A 20,318-nucleotide genomic window follows, 5' to 3' on the forward strand; every position below is an offset into this window, starting at 1 on the left:
ATCATAGTCCTTAGATTTATCATAGTAGGCAGAATATTGTTGGCTACTTTCCACAATAAAAGTTTAACATCATTTGGGACTCCTAGCTTCCAAATCTATTTCCATATCCTTACTTATTTGCCAAACTTTGAACTCTCCCTACCCCTTTGCTTTCTATCTTGTTGCACCATATAATAAGCACTTCTTGTCGAGAACTTACTATCTTTTGAGTACCCCAAATTAATCTGTCATCTGTTTTTATTGGACTAATTGGTAAGGACAATATCAAGTCAGCTTCATCCTTCTCAAAAATTTACCTCACTAAATCTACCTTCCATCCTCTACTAGTTTTATCAATCAACTTACAAACTCGATCCTCAGCTTGTAAAATTTTAACTTGGGATTGTACACAACCAGTTACAGGTTTTGGCAACCATTTATGGCCCTAACTTCTGATATTCTCTCAATTTCCAACCCTCATCCTCATTCCTCTTCTAATCACCCCTAAAGCAGACTACACACTCCTCCAAATAAATGAAGGAGATTTACCCAAAGTGGCTTCAAGTAAATGGATATTCTTAAAATACTTATTTTTACAAATTTTGGCAACAAGAAAAGTAGGATCCATCAACATTCTCCACCCTTGATTAGCTAGCATAGCCAAATTAAAATCTTCAAGTTGCCTAAAACCCAATCTACCTCCCATTTTGTTCTGTCCCAACCTGCTCCACTTCCACCAATGTATCCCATATTCCTTTCTGTTTTTCAAAATGTTATCTCTCAATGGCCTAAAATAACATCCTACAAAGAAAAACCTTCCTAATTTATCACATTTTTAACGTGTTACAATATTTTTTTAATAAAAAATACTCGTTATGAATTATCATCTGAGTATTTTGACTAGTGTAATATATTTAGAAAGGCAATTTATTTAAATATTTGATAAAAAAATTATGTAAAAAAATGATATAATCAATCATATTAATAAAGTGTTTAAAAAATATATAAAATTTTTATATTATAAAAGCGGAATAAAATATTCAATATCTGGTTAACTTAACTCATTTGAAGCGATCACACACACATATATATATATATATATTTGATTTTTTATTTTTATTTTTTGTTCAAAAGACATTTGAGAGAACAGCCGAGACAGGAGAGAACGGAAGAGGGCTGAGAAGGAACGTCAGAGACCGAGCGAGCAAAGCTTAAAATATAAATAAAAACAGTGACCTACTGGGAAATATATAAATAAAGAAATAAGGAGAAAATGAAAATATCCAAAAAGAAAATAGAAGAAGAATGCACAGAAGTGGAAAAAAATTAAATTGGAAAAGAAAAATAAAAGAAGAGCGCGAGCGAGAGAGCGAGAGCCGAACCTTCGAAGATTCGAAACCCAGTCACTCGGGTTCGATTTATCTGCAATTCGTCAAGGTCAGAGCTCTCTATCAATCTCCCACCCTCTTTTGTGTACTCCCAAGTCTAGCTTTTCGCTCTTCATTGTGCTTCATTCTTCTGCAATTCGTTTTTCTGCTATCTCCTGCCATGTTTCCTGCACTCAATTCGTCCAACTCCCTGATCTCTTTTATTCAACTTCGAATTTGGGACTTTGAAGTTTGAAACATTTTGAATTTGGCCAAAAGAATGAGGGGTTTTCATTGGTGCAGTGGTCCGATTTGTGGTTCGTGCAGTGCGTGAGAAGGCACGGTGCTGTGGGCCCAAGTTTGGTTATTCAAGCTTAGGGTTTTGGACGTGCATGGTTTTCAAAAAACTTCAGCTTGATTCGGTGGGATTTAGTGAGCTCCGTAGTCGGTTTGATCTCTAGGGTTTTGGTTTCGGAAAAATGAGATTTGGGTTCGCATTGTATGGTTTGTGGGTTGGTGAATTCGCAGTTGTTTGGAAATAAGGATACTGTCAATTGGTTATAAATTGGGGTTTCGGGGTTTTGGGGATTCGTCGGATCCCGCTGTGGATTTGCATTCAATGATATGTGGGAGGGTAATTTCTTGGTCGTTTGGAGAACGAGATAAGTGTGATTTGGGATAAACTGGGGTTACTGTTGGGCTTGTGATTCTACGGACGGTGTATGAATCTGTGGCTCGAGACATGCAACCTCTGCAGAGCGCCAGAATTGATTTGGTTGACTTGAAAGCTCAGATAGTGAAGAAGCTTGGGGTGAATAAATCAAAACTGTACTTCCATCACTTGAATAGGTTCTTGAGCGATAAATTGGGCAAGAGTCAGTTTGAAAATTTTTGTATTCGGGCTTTTGGGAGGGACAATCTTCCACTGCACAATCAACTCATAATTTCAATCTTGAAGAATGCATGCCAAGCGAAGACCCCGCCACCAATTCATTTAACTGGCCCCCAAAAATTAGGGATACAAGCTGCAAACAGTTCTGGTGGGGAAGATGGGCATGAACAAAGTGGGGTAATTTTTCCAGGTCAGAATCAGAATGTACCTGTGTGGTCTAATGGGGTTCTGCCAGTGTCCCCGCGAAAGGGTAGGTCTGGGATACGTGATCGGAAGCTCAAGGATAGACCAAGCCCACTTGGACCAAATGGGAAGGTCGAGTGTGTTTCACATCAGTCCATGGGAACAGAAGATGGCAGTAGTAAGTTTAACATGGAAAATGGGGATTTGACATGTGATTATCAGAGATCAGTGCAGCATCTTCAAACAGTTGCTGAGCCACATGAGAATGAGAGGGAGGGTGCTGTCCAGCGACCTGCAGAGAAGCCAAGAATACATTGTAAGGATCAGACTGCAGTAGCTGTCATTGATGATCAGGTGGAGCAGTCAAACCGGTTGAGATTCTATAGAAGTCACCTACTTGCCCCCCTAGGAATTCCATTTTGCTCAGCTAGTGTAGGCGGGTCCCGTAAAGTTAATCCATTCAGTAGCAGTGGTGATTTTGTTAGCTGTTATGATAGTGGTGGGTTGTCTGATACAGAGACACTGAGAAAACGTGTGGAGCAGATTGCGGCAGCACAGGGCCTTGGTGGCGTTTCCATGGAATGTGCTAATACGTTGAATAATATGTTGGATGTGTACTTGAAGCACTTAATCAGGTCTTGTGTTGAGTTGGTGGGAGCAAGGTGTTCACGTGAACCAAAAAAGCACCCTGCTCACAAGCAGCAGATTCAAGGCAAAATTCTCAATGGTATGTGGCCAAGTAATCATTTACATATGCAGAGCACAGGTGGGCCTATGGAAGTTATGCAGGAGCAAGGACCCCACTGCTCAATATCTTTGCTTGATTTCAAAGTTGCTATGGAGCTGAATCCTCAGCAACTTGGGGAAGATTGGCCATTACTGCTGGAGAAAATTTGTATGCAAGCATTTGAGGAATGACACTTCCCTACAGATCTTTGCTTATTCCAAGACTTGGTTGGTTTGGTATGTTCTGGTGCAAAGGGGTGGACAACCATTGTTGGAGATAATTGTTGCACTAAGTTCTGTTCTTACTGCCAAGATGAGCAGATTTCTCCAAGTTGCCTAAAGCTCTGGCCCTTGCAAATGAATTGTGGTCGTGAGCATTAAAATGACTGTATTTGCCTGCTGCAGAGCATGGCTGGTCGGGAAATTATTTAACTGCAACCAAGCAAGGGGCTCCTTTAAATAGAATGCCCGTGATTGGTTGCTCTGTTGTATCTTTAGCATTGATCTTGGCAGTATTTGCCATCTCTACAGATCTCAAGCATTTCCTGTAATTTTCAGCCAATGTGGAGGAAAACTAAGAGAGTTTTACCAGGATACTGTTGTGTAGCGTGGTGAAAGGTAAAACACTCACTTGTGTAAGAGTTGCTGTAATGCTCTGTATGTACTTTTAGGTCCTGAAAATTAATTGGAACTTAAATATCAATAACACATTAACATCCATTGTTATCTCCTTGATGGTTTGGCATCTTTTCTATAACTAAGTGACACATAACTAACCTGATGCAAATGTATCATCCCTCCCTGTGGTGTTTTAAGAACAGTTTTGACTGTAAATGTTAGTGTTTCATCTTGCAAATAGTAGTGGTGGCTGCATATTGTTTATATAATTGCCGAAACTGCCACGTGTTGTAAAGTTTATGTTTTACTGCACATTCTGAAGGATAGATCCCTCTCTCCCGGGATGGAGCCTAAAACTAGTTGTGATGGCTCCGTTTACTTTTGCTGATCTTTGATAGCCAGTAGGACAACTTGACATATTGGATTCATAGCTGTAGTTTGGAAAATATAGTTGTGTAATGTTGAAGAACTTGGAATTTAGGAATAACGGGAAATGCCATTCGAAATTGGCAAAACAATATTGAAAGGGAAAAAAAAGCAATGAGCACTAGTTTGCAGGCCCTTTAGATTCACTCTTGGGAAGTAAATTCCAAATATAAGATTCTAACTGGTGTGCCATGAGTCGGGTAATCTAGGGGAATTCCTAGTGCAGAATTGAACTTATGATGTCCAAGTCTATGGCACATCCCAAATCCGTCTTTAACCACTTGGCTGCACCTGGACAGGTATTTATGCATATTAATATCCCCCCTTCCCTTCCATCTCCCTGATAATAACTCCCTTTTTGAACATGTCATTGGATCACTTTTCCTCATGGACATCAACCGCACCAGAGAATGTGCAGATGTTAAGCAAATGCTGTTCGTGTAGTTATGTGGATCTGAAGCTGGCAAAGCACTGTAGTAATATTTATAAGGGCCTCATACTTAGTTCTTCAATTTGTTTGTCATTGCTTGGAATACTGAGGATATCTTTGCTGTATTAATATCCTTATTATACTTATCAAATTATAAATATATCCTTATGATGAACTTGTTGATTGTGGGAACTTTCTCTCACTTTTTCTACAAGCACACTTCTTTTCTAGTTCTTTTTTTTTTTTTTTTTTAATTTTTAATTTTTTATCAGTGTGCTCTGTCTGTGATAAGTCATTGGTTAACAACATACTTCGCCATTTCTAACAGAAGGACAAATAAATTATACATTAATTTTTTAGCAGCTAATGAGCACCATTTGAGCCATCCCATGTGCACCTTTGTGCCTAATGATTTTGAACTATAGGGATAAAAGGGAGATAAGAACAGTGAAACCACATGGATGGTTGGAATCTGCTAGAATAGAACATTCCAGTTTCCACTACATTTTCAGCACTTTTTATATCATCAACCTTCAAATTCTGACTTCAATTTTGCACATAAGCATCTCTATTGATAATGAAGAAAAACTTCTATAACTTTGTATCTTCCCCAGTATTGTGTATATTCAATCTACCAAAGGTTCTTGTTGATCATAAAGAGGAAAAAAACCTAGGAAACGTAATAAAGGAATTCTGGATTTCTTACCCTGTCAGACAAAATGCGATGTCATATTGTGCACTTGTTAGTTGATTGCCTAGAAAGATGGCGGTAATATCACTCTGATTTAAGGTGAAAGATAAGGAGTTGATGTGCTTTTTTGGGAGGCTACTGAAACCTAATCTAGGACCCACACGAACCCGAGAATGATGGAGGTTTGGTTCAGTTACTGAGTGAGAGATCAATGGTGAAGAAATTATCAGATGCAAGTTTATCTAAGTAGAAAGATCAAATGAAAAAGAAGCTATTGTTAAAGATGTGGATGGGGTGGTGCAGGCAAACTACCCGAGTATGAGTCATCTCTTTGGATTCCATTTTGCCCAGCTCATATTGTACTTTTATTATTTAGTGTGGTAACAAACTTACCTTATCAGAAAAAATGGAAACAAACTTATAAAAAAACTTATTAATTTTGTTAACAAAAAAGTAATTTTATGACACAATTCAATGGGAATGCATAGTAGATAGAAGCGGTGTCATGGACCATGCCGGTAAGTTTATGTTTATGTTGGATGTTGGCTGTAAGTTGTTGATCAGGTCCTGCTTTGTGATGTTTGGAGCTAGGTCTGCACATGAGCTGAAAAGGCCCCATGCTGATTGGCTCTTGGAAAGATGTTTTGCATATGCAAATAGGTAGGGTCTGCATAAATTTCTGCTTGATTGCTTGTTTATCCTAGGGGAATCTGGAGCAAGGTAGTCGACTTACTAGCAAGTTGGAGACGCATCCAAGGTGATTCTCAAATTGCAGCCACGTGGAAGAGGGTATTGATTTGTCTATGGCGGCATGTGGATGGAGAGAAATGGAGCTTCGATGATTGCAAACGGACCGTGGATGAACTTAGAATGTTTTTTTCTTAGTACCTTATGCCATTGTCAATTGTAATATATTTTAATGGCATGAACATTCATGACTTCCTTGTATTTTCAGACAATCATGCATGAGTGTTGCTCTTGTATATATCCCATATACTTGGGCTATGCCTATTTTTCTTATTAGTAAAATTCTACGTTACTGGAAAAAAAAAAATCTGGAGCAACTTGGAAAAGACTGATCATTTTGGCTTGAGAAAAAATATACCCATGCTTTCGTTGTTGATACACCCAGTATCCTTATCACTAATGTAATAATTTATCGCTATTGCGTTCATGAGCCTTACGTCTAAAGTTATACTTAGAGATCCTGCAGCTTAGATTTATTTCAGGTCTCTTAATTTCTCTATTCGAATTACAAATTGACACATCAAGTTGGATTTTTGCTGCTTGTATGAAGGGCTTAGATCTGTCCTTGGACACTGCTGAAGTTGTCATTTTTCTATGACGATGAGGAATTGGGTTGCTCCAGGTCAAAGATAATCTGCAAGATGAGTGAGGTCTCAGTTCTTACTTATATATATACATATATATATATATAAAAAAAAAAAAAAGAAGAAGAAGAAAATGAGTGAGGTCTCAGTGTGAAAACTGAGTTCATTTGGGAGGTTATTGAGCTCAATACCCTTTAAAGCTCAATTATTCCGCATGAATTATCATTATTCTTCAGTCTAAGTTGCCTCGGATTGGAAAGAAACAAAGTTTCACTCTCATGCTTCTCATCTGAAGGATGCTGCACACAGTAAGACCATAGTCCATGGTCAGATGTAGAATTGACTTTTCCAAGTAATTATGATTTCATGTTGGGGAAAAAAATATTTCAGGAATTCATGTCAGAGGCATTCGCAGAGAGCGCTCATCGTTTATTAAGCGAGGACCTAGTGGCAGAAAGAGAGAGAATGTGCGCGCTACTTGTTTGTGGGGGGTTAAGCATCTGAGCTCCATGACAACGTTATACTCATGCACTTCTATGTTCTCTATTGTTTGTGCTCATGAGCGTGCTGTTGCTGTTCGCATGTCATACTTCCAGATTGCAGAGGTTGGTTCCTTGATTTCCTTTGCATCTCAGTCGATGACATAGTTTTATTTGTTTCTGTAATGATTTAAGGAAACAATTTCATCTATTAGTTTTGATGAAAATATTACATAGATTTCCTCTTTCATGTTTTGGTGAAATATTTCCCAAATTCGTGTGGAAATTGAGATGAATATCCTAAGGATGAGCTTCATGTGGATTATTTATTTGCTTCCATGCTATGTCATTTTTTTACTATGCCCATACCCATTACTGATCTGCTTAGGTTGCACTATGTTGCAATGGTGGCTTAATCATGCATTCTTCCACTCTTCTTTCTTTTTCTTTTTTCCTCTTTTTTAAGTTTATAGCATGCTTCTCATATTTTCACGCCATCTTTACCACCTGTTGTAAGTTTGAAGTAACGAAACGAACTAAAATTCCGAAAGCACACCAAGACTGGCAAAGAACACAACTCTGGTGTAGCAACGATACCATCATAAGTCTACAAGGGGAATTAAAATCACTGAATCAAGAAAAACGTTAATAATATTCAGAGAGAGAGAGAGAGAGAGAGGGGAAATTTTATTCACAATTTCAACGTGAAGTTCGCCTATCAAGCCAATAGCCAGGGTTTATTAGTTAATTGAGATGAAAGAGAATTTGATATGTACACTAAAGAAGGGGAGAGAAAGATTAACGAAAACGAAGAAACACGCATATATTGTACGAAAGGGAAAAATAGGTCTCCAGCAACCTGGTCTAATAAATTGAACTAAGAGGAGGAAAACAATGATAGCGAGGGCGCCGCCGATGCTTTGCATATGGGGCACCAGTTCTTCAACCGCAGCCACTGTTGTATGCAGACCACATGATATCTGTGCTGACATTGTAATCTACCCACTTCATCTCCAACCACATACTCCTCCTAAAAAAGATAAGAGAGACTTGAAAATAAAGAAAAGTAATGCTCAAAACAATGCATTATAGGTTGGTAGAATCCAAAAATTGACCATATCAATTTTCATTTGTTATAACGTGCAAATCCAGTTAGATACATACGAAAGAACCTGGCAACCTAAAAACCCTTCCTTCAGTACGATATGGCTTGTTCTTGGTTGATCATAAGAACACCCTCTAGGGATTGCAATTGTTTGTAAGGAATTCTATCCAATTTACAACTTGGATGAATCCATTACATTACTTCCCTTATACACTCGATCTAAGATTGATTGAAATCTAATCCAATCCCAGCTGAAACCAGAATCCTCAAAATGGTTTGGTTTAGCTGTGAAAAGTCTATCATAAGGCTAATTCAGTTCCCATTCAGGTTTTTTTTTTTTTTTTTAGGTTAAAAAAAAAATTGTGGGAAAAAACCTGCAGCCCGCAATCTGCATCATGAAATTTAGTGATGTCGTAGTAATTAGAGGAAAATACCTGGCAGATACTGCATTTGACATCATCTTTATCCCCACTGCAGCCCATACCTGCATCCTTTGGAACTATAGACTCATGAATGCTTCTCTTCAGGCATTCCGACAATGCATCTTCTGGTAGTGCTGTGCTCACAGTTCCCATCCTCTCTTCTAGAGCTAATAATTCCTATAATGTAGCAGTAAAATGATTTAAAGAACAGCTGTAGATAAAATGGGATCCTGACCTTTTTAATGCGACTATAATTCATGATAAAAATATTTATTCAAGTATGCACAAACAAAAACATTACAAGCCAAAAACAATTCCAAAAAAAGATAGAACAGAAGAGAAGTGAGTTTTAGCACCATTGTAACATAATAACAAACCTCATACGACATGTTATCAATATCCAGTCTCATGTCTCTATGCTGATCATGGACATATATGCCACTAAGAAACAAGTTGCTCTCCAGAGCAAGAATTTGCTGCAAGACAAGAAAGAGTTTTTTATTTTTATTTTTTTGTAAGTACAAAGACAAGAAAGAGTTAACAATGAACGGTACTATATCAGGTGAAGAGCAAATCCCATAAATAACTACCTCATATGTTAGCTCTTCATCTTGTTCAATCCTCTCAAGTGCCATTAATAGCTGCACAAACATTAAAAAGCAAAAATTACACATAATGAGGCTTTCTTTTAAACAATACTAAAGTGGTGTACTTGGAAGAACTTATGATCCCTAGTACCTCTGCAATACCATCTACGCTGTGGCGCCTGATACTATCTTGATCCATTAAAGAGCGGATGATACCAACTTCTGCAGGACTGGCTGATAGAACACCATGTAAGCTCTCACTGCTACTGCCTGGTCGACTGTAAGAAATTGATCGACTCAAGGGTGCTCCTGCAGATAATTGATGAGATGAACTAGAACCATTTGAGTCCATAGGTATGTCAGATTGAAGCATTTGCGGGATGGCAACAGAGGATCCATTTGGTGACAGACTGTTTCCATTTCCTTGATTGGTGGGCCTTGCCCAAGTGTGGCCATTAACTGATCGCCTAGTCCTAACTGATGCAACGCAAGTATCCCTGTTAGAAGGCATATTTCTTGCTCTTCTTGACTCGGAAATGGAGATGCCATGGCTAGAACTAGAGTTCTTTCCTTCCAATGACAATCCACTCATCTTCTTCCCTCTGGCAGTGGAGCTACTTTCCCCTTCGGAATTTCTCCTTTTCATGATATCCTTCCTCTTACTAAGGCTTGCATCTGAAGCTGAGCAACCTGACGGGATGGCATCAGATATTGAATTGTATCTGAAATTTCTTAAACCATATCTGCTTGCACCAGCACGTGCTGCCTGGCCAGAGCTTTTAGATTCCAATGATATGGAGGAAGCAACCAGATTGTCTCGGTTGCGCAATCCAGAATTTTGAAGCAGATTCCTCCGTGGTCTTGTATCTGATGCTACACTAGAACCTCCCACTTCCATTAGAGTATCGCTACCAGGATCCCCAATTTCGGACCTTCTGTGAATCTTTCCGGGTGGAAGTGTGAGTTCTGAAACCTCTGGCTCATCCTGAACACTACTAGTTTCAGATGAATAAGTGTCTAATTGAGAAGAGAGCTTCTTCCGAGGCTCTGGGATGTATTTTCTCCCATTACTAATCGTGGAGCAAGTCCTAGAGGAACTTCCAATTTTTTCTTTGCCACTTGAAGAAGAGCGGAATGAAGGCCTTGGAGATTTGGGCTTTTCTGAACAGCCATTTTGAGAACCTCTTGCGGAGTTGAGTCTGCCACTGCAACCAAGTCTGTTGCAAAATTGTCCATTATGATCTCTAGTATTGGTGTTATCTCTCAGCATAAGACCAGATTCCTTCCTAGAGACCAAAATCCCATTGACAGCTCTTTTACCAGAATACTCATCCATATATAGAGATATGGGCCCTTCAAATCTGCAATGATAACATAAATGAAAGATTGTAAATGACTGAAACCTCCACTGTCGGTCTTATTATCAATAGCAAAATCACTTGTTATGTAACTTATGTTTTTTAACTGGCACAAAAAGCAACCATACACAACAAAAATGTATGATAACTTATCATATATGGCAATATACAAAGTGATGCCAAGCTTGCAGTACACAGGTAGATATGTCAAAGAATTATGTAAGACAGAATTTTCACAGTAGACACATAATCATAGTTTAGGGGGACCTGAAAAGTTGCAAATTAGCATTGAGCAAAATAAATAGTCCTTAGAAGCATTTATTAATGAATATACTGATATTGTTAGGCATGTATAGAAACTTTGTTTACATACTTGTATAGGTTTGGTTTTAAATTTGGAATTAGGACTTTTAAAGCTTGGGTTTGGAGAATTTTAATGTAACCCCAAAACTTTGTTTGTAATATGGTATTCCTCTACCATAAGTGAGGGCAATTAATAAACTTTGGGGTACCATCTCTCTTCCTAAAAAAAAAAACAATAGTCCTTACAAGTAGATATGATCTAGCCACGAAAGTAAAAATCATACGTAATCAAGAACAACCACATTTAAGGAGTAAAAAAAGCAGTAATCTTTCATACACAGACTCTATGGTTCACATCTTTGGACTACCAAACACAAACTCTGACCCCCCTGCTACCTCTTATTGATTATAGGATCATTGGACACATGGACAAGATTAAACCTTATATTTCAACAATAACTCAACCTTAAGTTATTGATTTAACCAATCAGCAGGAATTGAAAACACGTGAAACAGCTTCCTGAATTATTTCTTGAAAGTTTTGCAAACCTACCCCTGCTCTTTGCCTAGAAGGCTGATTTCCCAAACCTGCTTGGCTGCTTAGAGCTGAAGATCTACGATCTCTTAGCCATCCTAATATAAATTTAATTTCTAAAGTTTGTCTTCAAATTTTTTCAATGTAGTCATGGTACTTTGAATTGTTATTCTGATATTAAAAAAATAAAAGAAAAAAGAAAAGAAAAGAAAAGATTGATAGTTAGAAACATGGATTTTCCACCGGAAACAATGCGATAATGATACGTTTTCTGATAAAACAAGATAGCTTCAACCCACATTTCCCTCACTCCATCCGCTAATTCAGCAAGAACAAAACGATCCAATACTTTTTTTGGCTGTAAATTTAATAAAGTTTCAAATAGAGACGAATCGAAGACACAAAACTCCAGGTCGACTGAGAAACAAAGGCCTCACAAACATCATCAAGTTATGCCATATTAGAAGGTAACAGAAGAAACCCACTTCCTAACAAGTTAAACTCGATCATAAGTAAATAAAAATATTTAGAAAAGATGTAAATGCAATTAACCATGGAAAGCAACAAGGAAGAAACAAAGCAGAAGCATATAGGAAGACCTTCTGCAGCCAAGTGATCAAGCATGCCCACAAAGAGAACCAAACCCATTGACAACTCTCTGAAGTCTGAACATTAAAAGGAAGAAAGAAAGGAGGAACGACAGGACCCAGATGGCCACATGCCCATATTTTATCCCCCTAAAAAGCGGCTCTCTTTCAACTTTTTTAACGACATAACATCTGCTTGAATTATTCTCCACACAATCCTTGCGAATTCTATATATAATGACTCTTTCTCCGTGATTTCAGGGTTCATAAAGCTGAATATGCCCACAAAAATAACTCACAGAGAGAGTTATTTTACACGAGAGATTTTTTGTTAAAAAAAAAAACTATATAAAATCATAACTTATTCGAATTCATTGGAAAATAAAAGGGGACAAAAGATAGAAAGACAGCTCTTTCAATATTTTCCAAGAAGCCAAAACCAATAAAATCCAATAATATGCGCACCGGAGCAAGACCAATAAAATCCATATTCAAAATTCAAAGAACGTCATATTATTAGAAAAAAGGCTAAAGATAAAGAACCCACGTCCAACAAAAGCAAAATTTTATTACAAGTTCATCAAAAAATAGCCCAAATGAATATTCAGAAACATTATAGAGAAAAAAAATATATATAGAGACCAAAATAATTGGACGAGTATTAGTAGAATTCCAAAGTCGTGAAAAAAGGTGGAATTAATTCTCGTTGCACCTCTTCTTCTTCTTCTTCTTCTTATACTTTCTCCTTTGAATTTCAGGAAGAAAGAGAGAGAATTCACGGTTGGGCTTTAAGAGCGAGAAGTATGTTTGGGGACAGAGAGGGAGAGAGGGAGAGCGGAGGGAAGCAGAAATGCGTGTGAAAGATCCGAGGCTAAAAGCAAAGTCCAATCGTATTAAGGTGTCATTTTAGCAAGGTAGGCCCAACAGAACAGAGCACTCGCTACAAAAACAAATAAATAAAACTAAAAACTCAGCAAAAAAATAAACAAATAAATAAAACTAAAAGCATCCAACTAGGCAAGGCAACTAGGAGCACTGCATTAATTTTTGCCGTCCAATGAGTTTGGTGAGATGTCAGCCGTCGGATTGGGGATGGAAGAACATCAGGTTCAATCTCTTGCACTTTTTCACGGAAAAGAACACTCCTCCACTGCCCCCCGCATTGCTATTCACTTATTTGAAAATTAAAAGTTTTTCATAATTTTGTTACTCTCCATTTAAATATTTTTCTATTAAAATTATTTTTACAAAACCATAATAATATTTCACAAAAATATTATTTCCTTCATAATTTTATCAACCACAATACCATCTGACTTGCATCCCACTATATATGATGTGATATATTTATTATTATTTAATGATAAAAAAATATGTAATAAATAATTATTCAATAATTATAAAGATACCGTATCTTATTTAATAGATACAAATAGGATAGTAATATAATGTATATAATTTTTTATTATTAAATAATTAAATATATATATTTACTATACACATGATTTTCACCAAATTAAAACAGGTCTGTTTTTTTTAAATCTTTTTTATTTTTCCTTATTTTTATTTTTAGTTCCTTGGGGATCGACGTGTCGTCTTCAGTTTGGTCAATGTCGTGGTTTCCTCTATATTAATTATGGATGCTGCTTAATTTAGTAGACTCCGAATTAATTAATTAAACAGACGAAAAGGATAGAGACTATAACCCATATTAGTGTTTTCTTACTTAAAAGTTCAATTAAAAATAATCTGCAGGCATTCCGGCCCAACAACCAAAGCAGGATTAGTCAGTAACAAGCTCCCACCACGCACTACTGTAAGAATCTCCTGATCTCGTCGTTGTCCGCTATAAATTAAAAAATTTTAAAGTCCCTTTTAAGCGGCTCCGTTTGGATAAGAATGTCTCATCGATTTGTATATAGTATTGAGAATAATAATAAAATAATAATAAATAGTTTATAAATAATAATTAAGAATATTTAAGAATAATTACGTTTTCAAACACACTCAAAGAAATTAGATTTGAGTGTTGGTATACGCTGTGAATAGTAATAAAAAAATAAATGAAAAGTAATAATATAATATTAAATAGTAATAATAAATAAATAAAAATAATAATAAAATAATTAATAATAATGAAGTATTATGAAAGTACATGTACCCAAACATGGCCTTATTGTTTATGTAAATGAAAAATCTAATTACAAACACAACTGTACATTAATGTGTACGCCAATCTAATGTGATTGGTTAAAAAATAGATTTTATTGAAAATAACGTTAATTTAAATTTTGAATATGAAAGAATCAATATTGATACATAAATTAGTACGTGACTTTACTTGTACGTAACAAAACTCTTATGCAAATCTCCGTATAACTAAAATAAGAATTAACACAAAGCTGATTTAATTTTATGAAGAGTAGGGGTTATATTTTCGTGACATATTTTTATTTTTATTTCTCCATTTAAGCAGCGATCTTACAGCCAGACTGATCACTCATCCATGAAATAAAATAAATAAAAAATAATAAATTAATAGAAAGCCGTCCCATTCGTCCAATTTGGACCTAAACTTGGCATACAACGATGTAAAAGCATTGATATTGGACTAGTTAAATATCATTGAAATCTAAATTATAGTTAAGTTTTGTATAAATGACCTGTGTTGTATTAGTTAAAAACTTTTGAGTTAGATTTAAGTTAAAGTAATTATAAACCAATTTTAAAAACTGGAGTTACTATTTACACATCAAACCTATATTTTATTTACAAATAATCAACAAAGTTTTATTAAATTGTTTTTAAAACTTTTATTAGTAATGAAGGCTATATTATTTTCAGATTTTTCAGGAAATAGTTTTTGTAAATAAAACTATATTATGTTGGATAATTAGGTTAATATAAAAAATAGTTGAAAAATAATATTTTTAAGTAAAAATTAAATTATTAATTAATATATAGATTGTATTTGTAAAATATAAAAAAAATTATTAAAATATATAATATTATATTATTATTTTGACTTTAAGATGCATAAATAATCTAATATAAATTAATATCTTGAATAACTTTAACTTTAACCCAAAAATCAACTTGTCAAATTTTACCATTGCCAATGTTTTGACTCTTATTTAGCCAAATGGAATATTATTCTTTATTTTGTTTGTATTTGTACAATATTTTGAATTTATTAATTTGGTTGAATTCCAAGCTATTGGCCTGCCAGCATTTTTTTTTAATTAATCAATTAATTAAGCTGAATTCATAATCTGATTTTGATCCTTTCATGATAAGTTGCTTGGACATTAATGTCGGAATGTCCCCTCCTCAATTCGACGTAGAAACTTAAAATTTTGGAAGTCACCAGGAATTGTGATCAAGAGATCATAATCTTGCAATTTTTAAGAAATTATATATATATATATATTTTTATTTTAAAAGCATTAGCACTTTGTTTGGACGTGGAGGCCGAAACGTAGCTCGCTAGATGTTCTTTTAGCTAATAAAAAGTCAACAATTGATCCCAAAAGAAGCTAAAAAAGTCAAGAATTCTCCTGATTTTTCGCGTTTTCACTTTTCATCACATGCTTTGAACACCTTCGCGGCCTTCAATACCACCACGGTAATAACCTCTGAATTATGCGTAAGTCTCGTTTCTTTTATCAAACTCCAAAACCCTATCTCTCTCTCTCTCTCTCTCTCTCTCTCTCTCTCTCTCTCTCTCTCTCTCAACCAATCGTTGATTTTAACCGATAAACGCATGATTCAAGGCATTTTCTTTCCGCTGTTCCCATAAATTTACTCTTCCATGAATCTTCTTTGATATGGTACGCTGCATCTAGTCCTCTCTCTCTCTCTCTCCGTTCCCATAATCTTACTCTTCATTTTTATAATGCTTTTCATTACTCATTTTGTGTTACACGCATGTTCTTTTCTTTTCTTTAGCAAGTTTTTGTTGATTCCGAAATTCATTCAAGTATATATATATATATATGGAAAATGCTCGTGTGTCCTCATCCTGTGCCCCTCACTTGTCACAATTTTTTTTAATTGGTAATTAAGGAAGTGATTTTAACTGTATTGATATTTTTTTTATATTTTTTAAAAATATTTAAATATATTAAAAAAATCTATAAATAAAAAATAAAATAAAATTTTGACCGTGCGGTCAAATGGAGCGGTGCATAGTAGCACCGTCCTATATATATATATATATGTTTTGGGCGAACTCGGATTTATAACAAGTAGCCACTTGATCCAATACAAAAGGATAAAGTTACATCATTTTTAGGGAAAATGAATGTAGCAATTAATAAGATTAAAAAAAAAAAAAACAATAACAATTAAGCTTAGAAACACAAAAATAATAAAAATATTATTGAGTTTACTGACTCGATGTATTTATTTTCTTTGAACTATTTTCATCATGAGTTTATTTCTCTTCTCTGTTTCAGTGCTTAACAAAGTACGTACAGTACCGATCGAGTCAATATGAAACTGATAATGTACGTTGATCAGTATAGTTATTAGCAGTTGATCGATCTCCATGTTTGATGATTAATTACTGCATGCATGCTCAACATTATCAATTTCTCAATTGCGCTTAATTAATTAATTATTCCTCCTATTCCTCGATCGCTCTTTAACTATTTGAAAAGGCGCGCAGCGCTATTGATCTCTAATTATTTGTTTTGTCGAGAAATCATACTACATTAACATATATATATACATATATATGTAGTAGTAAGATTATATGAATTGTAATGAGGTACGTAATGGAGTGATTTCAAATCAGTACTCTATTATTATTTAATATTTTATTATTTTTTCACATATTATTTGGAATCACTCTACCATCCAAACATAGTCTATTTATCAGATTTTGAGAAAAGAGAGATAAAAAATTAAATAAAAGATATTATAAAATTAACATATATATTTTAAAATTTAATTTTTTTAATATTATTTTTATTTTTAAAATTTGAAAAAAAGTGTATTTTATTTTTTTATATAAAATTTTAAAAAATTGTAATAATTAGTTTTAAAATATTTATATTTAAATGTTTAGAATGAAAAACTTTTCAAAACATACATTTCATGTTATTGAAGAGATCGAAGTAGTACTATTCCTGCTGGCTATGAAAACACCCAGCAGAAGGCCGCTCAAAATAGAGAAGAAAATCTCTTGACAAGCTATTAATGTCGTATAATTCCAGACAACCTAGAACTGCACCGGCTCTTCTCTCCCCAGGGCCCAGGTCATCCAGAGAGAACGATAACAGTTCGCTCTACGTACATCTTTTGCTCATAGAAGCCGCACCGCTTCTCTGGAACCCGTTGTGGGGAGGAGTAGTCTACTAGTACTACTTCGAAAACGTACAAGGCTGCAGGAAAACCACAGATTTCGTATGTAAAGAAGATGACGAATCCTGTTACTTATAAGATGGAAGGTAATTCGTCTTCTCACACAAAATTAGTTCCCGAGAATATTGTCGATGTAGTTGAAACGTCTGGTGATGAAACTAATTAATGGAAGACGATCAAAGAAGTAAAAAGCTATGGTTTAAAAAGATTAATGCTACATACAGTCATTTTTTCGTACTTCCTGTGCACTCCACTGATATGATTGGCTGGATTAATTTTTTTTTAATACACAACCAATCATATCCCTGGAGTGCACAAAAGAGTCCACAAAAATGACTGCACATAGAATTTTTCAAAAAAAAAAAGGACACAGAATGCATTAGCGAGAGTCCCAACGGTGACCCACCCTTCAAAGAAAATACCTGGCCCTTTTCTCCTTTCAAGAAGTTGGGTCTCGTATCACGGAAATCGTGGGTAGAGTTGGTACTTCATGACATTCATGTTCATCTTTCTCAACTGGTAGCAGCTAGCTTGCTCACTAATGTTTCTTGGCCTCCAAGTTTCACTTTCTTACGAGGATCTTCAATTTAAAAATAAAAAAGCTATAACCGGTACAAGTGAGCAGCTAAACATCTTAATCTGCCATGATTCTCATATATAGTATATTCGCATTGCAAAAAACATATGCTTGATTCATAATAATATACAGGATAGTACAATTCAAGTTTTGCTGCATCAGCAACATTATTTATAAAACCTAATTAATTACAAGCAATAACCCATATATACATCAAGAAAAATAAATCAAAATCCCTCTGAAAAAGAAAATAAATAAACAGTTGTTCATGATCATAACGTCAGCTGAAATAGTTCTCAATTCTTCATATCTAGCAGTTTATCAACCCCATCTAGCGGTACGCGGTACACCTTAATTTCAACCAAAATTGAGAAACCAAGCTCAAAACGACTGATTATCTTCGTCGCCTTTGAAACTACGCCCATTACAGTACCTTAATTTCAACCAAAATTGAGAAACCAAGCTCAAAACGACTGATTATCTTCGTCGCCTTTGAAACTACGCCCATTACAGTACCTTAATTTCAACCAAAATTGAGAAACCAAGCTCAAAACGACTGATTATCTTCGTCGCCTTTAAAACTACGCCCATTACAGTACCTTAACTCCAAAGAAATCTGTCTTTCAAGACGAAGCTGACGACGAAAATTAGCAATGAAAATATCCGCTCTCCTATCAACATCATCGTCGGAATAAGCAAAGCTTTTCGCTCGTTGAACCCCTCTAAAGGAACGATTTCCATCGGACTTCTCGCCTTGATCATCTTCGATGCAGCCATGTAAGCCCACTCGGTCATTAAAGCTCAACCGGCGCCTGGTAAAAGCGCAACCAACAATGGAAGCCCAATGCCATCGCCTCAGTTTGAAGCTGAGTACAAATGTTAATTTCTTCACTGCCTTCTTTAGGCGACCGCCCAGCCCTAGCCAGCTCTCTCTACCCATTAGATTTGTTTGTTGAAGTGAAACTTTCTTGTGCACAAATATGTGGGTTTTAGACCTTTTTATAGATAAACAAGTTGATTACTTGTTGAACAAGCTATGATGTTTCGCTAGAAGGTTAGAAAAGCGCGTTAGAAGTGATTAGAGTGAGATCATTCCCATCCTATTCCCTATAAAATTTTCTATAATTTAATTAAAAAGTATATTTCTTCAAATTTTTTCTTAAATTTTACTCATCTTTTAAAAGCCTCTTACATCCCATTTCCTATATTTTCTCTATTTTATTAAAATAACATTTCTTTATTATTTCTTTATTACATTTTTCTCTCACCTCCTTTTATAAACTTAACTACAAATATTTTTATCAATATAAAAATAGTTTGGGGACAAACAGTAGGTCCCCTGTAGCAACCCCATCCCTAAACCCCAAAATAGGGAATGGGATGGGAGGTGGTTTAGGATGAAATCCCTAAATATTTCTTCAAATTATAGGAAATTTGATATTTGGGAAACTGGATGGGGATGCTCTGAGAGTGTTAAGTTTAAGAACTCGATTGTTTTCGCAAGTCATTTGCCGAGCACATACAGTATTGTGATAGTTACAAATGGCATGTCGTCGCTGAAAAATTATTTTTTTCGAGGGACTCAACTCCGCTCGGTTCTGCTTGGCCACTAAGAATTTTCAGATGAAAATTTTGAATTTTAAGATAAAATATTAAAATATAATATTTTAATATTATTATTATTTTGGAATTTGAAAAAGTTAAGAAAAAGTTGAATTATTTATTATATTTTGTATTGAAATTTGAGAAAGTTGTAATGATGAGATGAGAATTTTGAGTTTGAGATGAAAATTTTAAGTGGCCAAACAACTCTCCACATTTAAGATTAATTTCAGAACTCAATGCTGGCTATGCATGTTATTAGGTGTTCCAACTGCCTGGGGAAAAAATAAATAGTTGAGTTTCATGGCACAAAACGGCAAAAACCATATGTTATCGCCTCGAGCATTAAAAACCTTAACCAACGTAAACGACATATAATTCCTACCTGAAGTACCAAAACTAAAATCAGCCAATATTCCCAAGCAGACTTGAAAACAGAGTCTAGACTCGTCAATATTCGCAGGAAAAGCTCATCGTACGTAGTTAATGTTGGACGGAAAAAGATAGCACAGAATGCTTCACATACGTGCTTTCATTGACAAGAATTTCGTCCCACTTCTTCCACCACCTAAATCAGCTGGCGTCATTAGAAATTTAGCACTTTACATTGTGCACAGAATGCATACCATCCATCAACAGGATTCCAAGGTCCATAATACATAAGTCCCCAAAACTCTTTAAATAGAAAAAGGAAACAGTTTTCTTCTTCTTCTTCTTCTTTATTTTTCATTATTATTATTTTTTTCTCTTGTT

At 35.3% G+C, this 20,318-nt stretch overlaps 3 protein-coding genes across 6 annotated transcripts; 1 reads left to right on the plus strand and 2 right to left on the minus strand.

The window, feature by feature from the left end:
* The first annotated feature begins 1,241 nt into the window (after window positions 1–1,241).
* On the plus strand, window positions 1,242–7,418 carry LOC122318028. 2 transcript variants are annotated; one of them, XR_006244702.1, is made up of 3 exons: window positions 1,242–3,765; window positions 6,017–6,709; window positions 7,034–7,418. XR_006244702.1 is itself a non-coding variant. In XM_043135153.1 (2 exons), exon 2 carries the CDS (start codon window positions 2,089–2,091, stop codon window positions 3,337–3,339), a length of 1,251 nt encoding a protein of 416 aa, XP_042991087.1. In that variant the 5' UTR covers window positions 1,242–1,416; window positions 1,650–2,088; the 3' UTR covers window positions 3,340–3,877. The 2 variants fall into 2 exon arrangements, 1 of the variants encoding a protein (XP_042991087.1); XM_043135153.1 differs by lacking the exons at window positions 6,017–6,709; window positions 7,034–7,418 and having other exon boundaries at window positions 1,242–1,416; window positions 1,650–3,877.
* A 372-nt stretch (window positions 7,419–7,790) lies between these two features.
* LOC122318027 lies at window positions 7,791–12,892 on the minus strand. Of its 3 annotated transcripts, none has more exons than XM_043135152.1 (6): window positions 12,662–12,892; window positions 9,388–10,597; window positions 9,240–9,290; window positions 9,027–9,125; window positions 8,662–8,826; window positions 7,791–8,152 (listed from the first exon to the last, which is right to left on the minus strand). In XM_043135152.1, exons 2-6 carry the CDS (start codon window positions 10,570–10,572, stop codon window positions 8,000–8,002), a joined length of 1,653 nt encoding a protein of 550 aa, XP_042991086.1. In that variant the 5' UTR covers window positions 10,573–10,597; window positions 12,662–12,892; the 3' UTR covers window positions 7,791–7,999. The 3 variants fall into 3 exon arrangements, with proteins under 3 accessions (XP_042991086.1, XP_042991084.1, XP_042991085.1); XM_043135150.1 differs by having other exon boundaries at window positions 12,732–12,891; XM_043135151.1 differs by lacking the exon at window positions 12,662–12,892 and adding an exon at window positions 12,032–12,647.
* Window positions 12,893–18,510: 5,618 nt separating this feature from the next.
* On the minus strand, window positions 18,511–18,903 carry LOC122318674. Its single transcript, XM_043136235.1, has one exon. The coding sequence runs from the start codon at window positions 18,901–18,903 to the stop codon at window positions 18,511–18,513; it is 393 nt and encodes a 130-aa protein (XP_042992169.1).
* Between the last annotated feature and the right edge of the window lie 1,415 nt (window positions 18,904–20,318).

Source organism: Carya illinoinensis, chromosome 8 (assembly GCF_018687715.1).
Source record: "Carya illinoinensis cultivar Pawnee chromosome 8, C.illinoinensisPawnee_v1, whole genome shotgun sequence".
Lineage (NCBI taxonomy): Eukaryota > Viridiplantae > Streptophyta > Magnoliopsida > Fagales > Juglandaceae > Carya > Carya illinoinensis.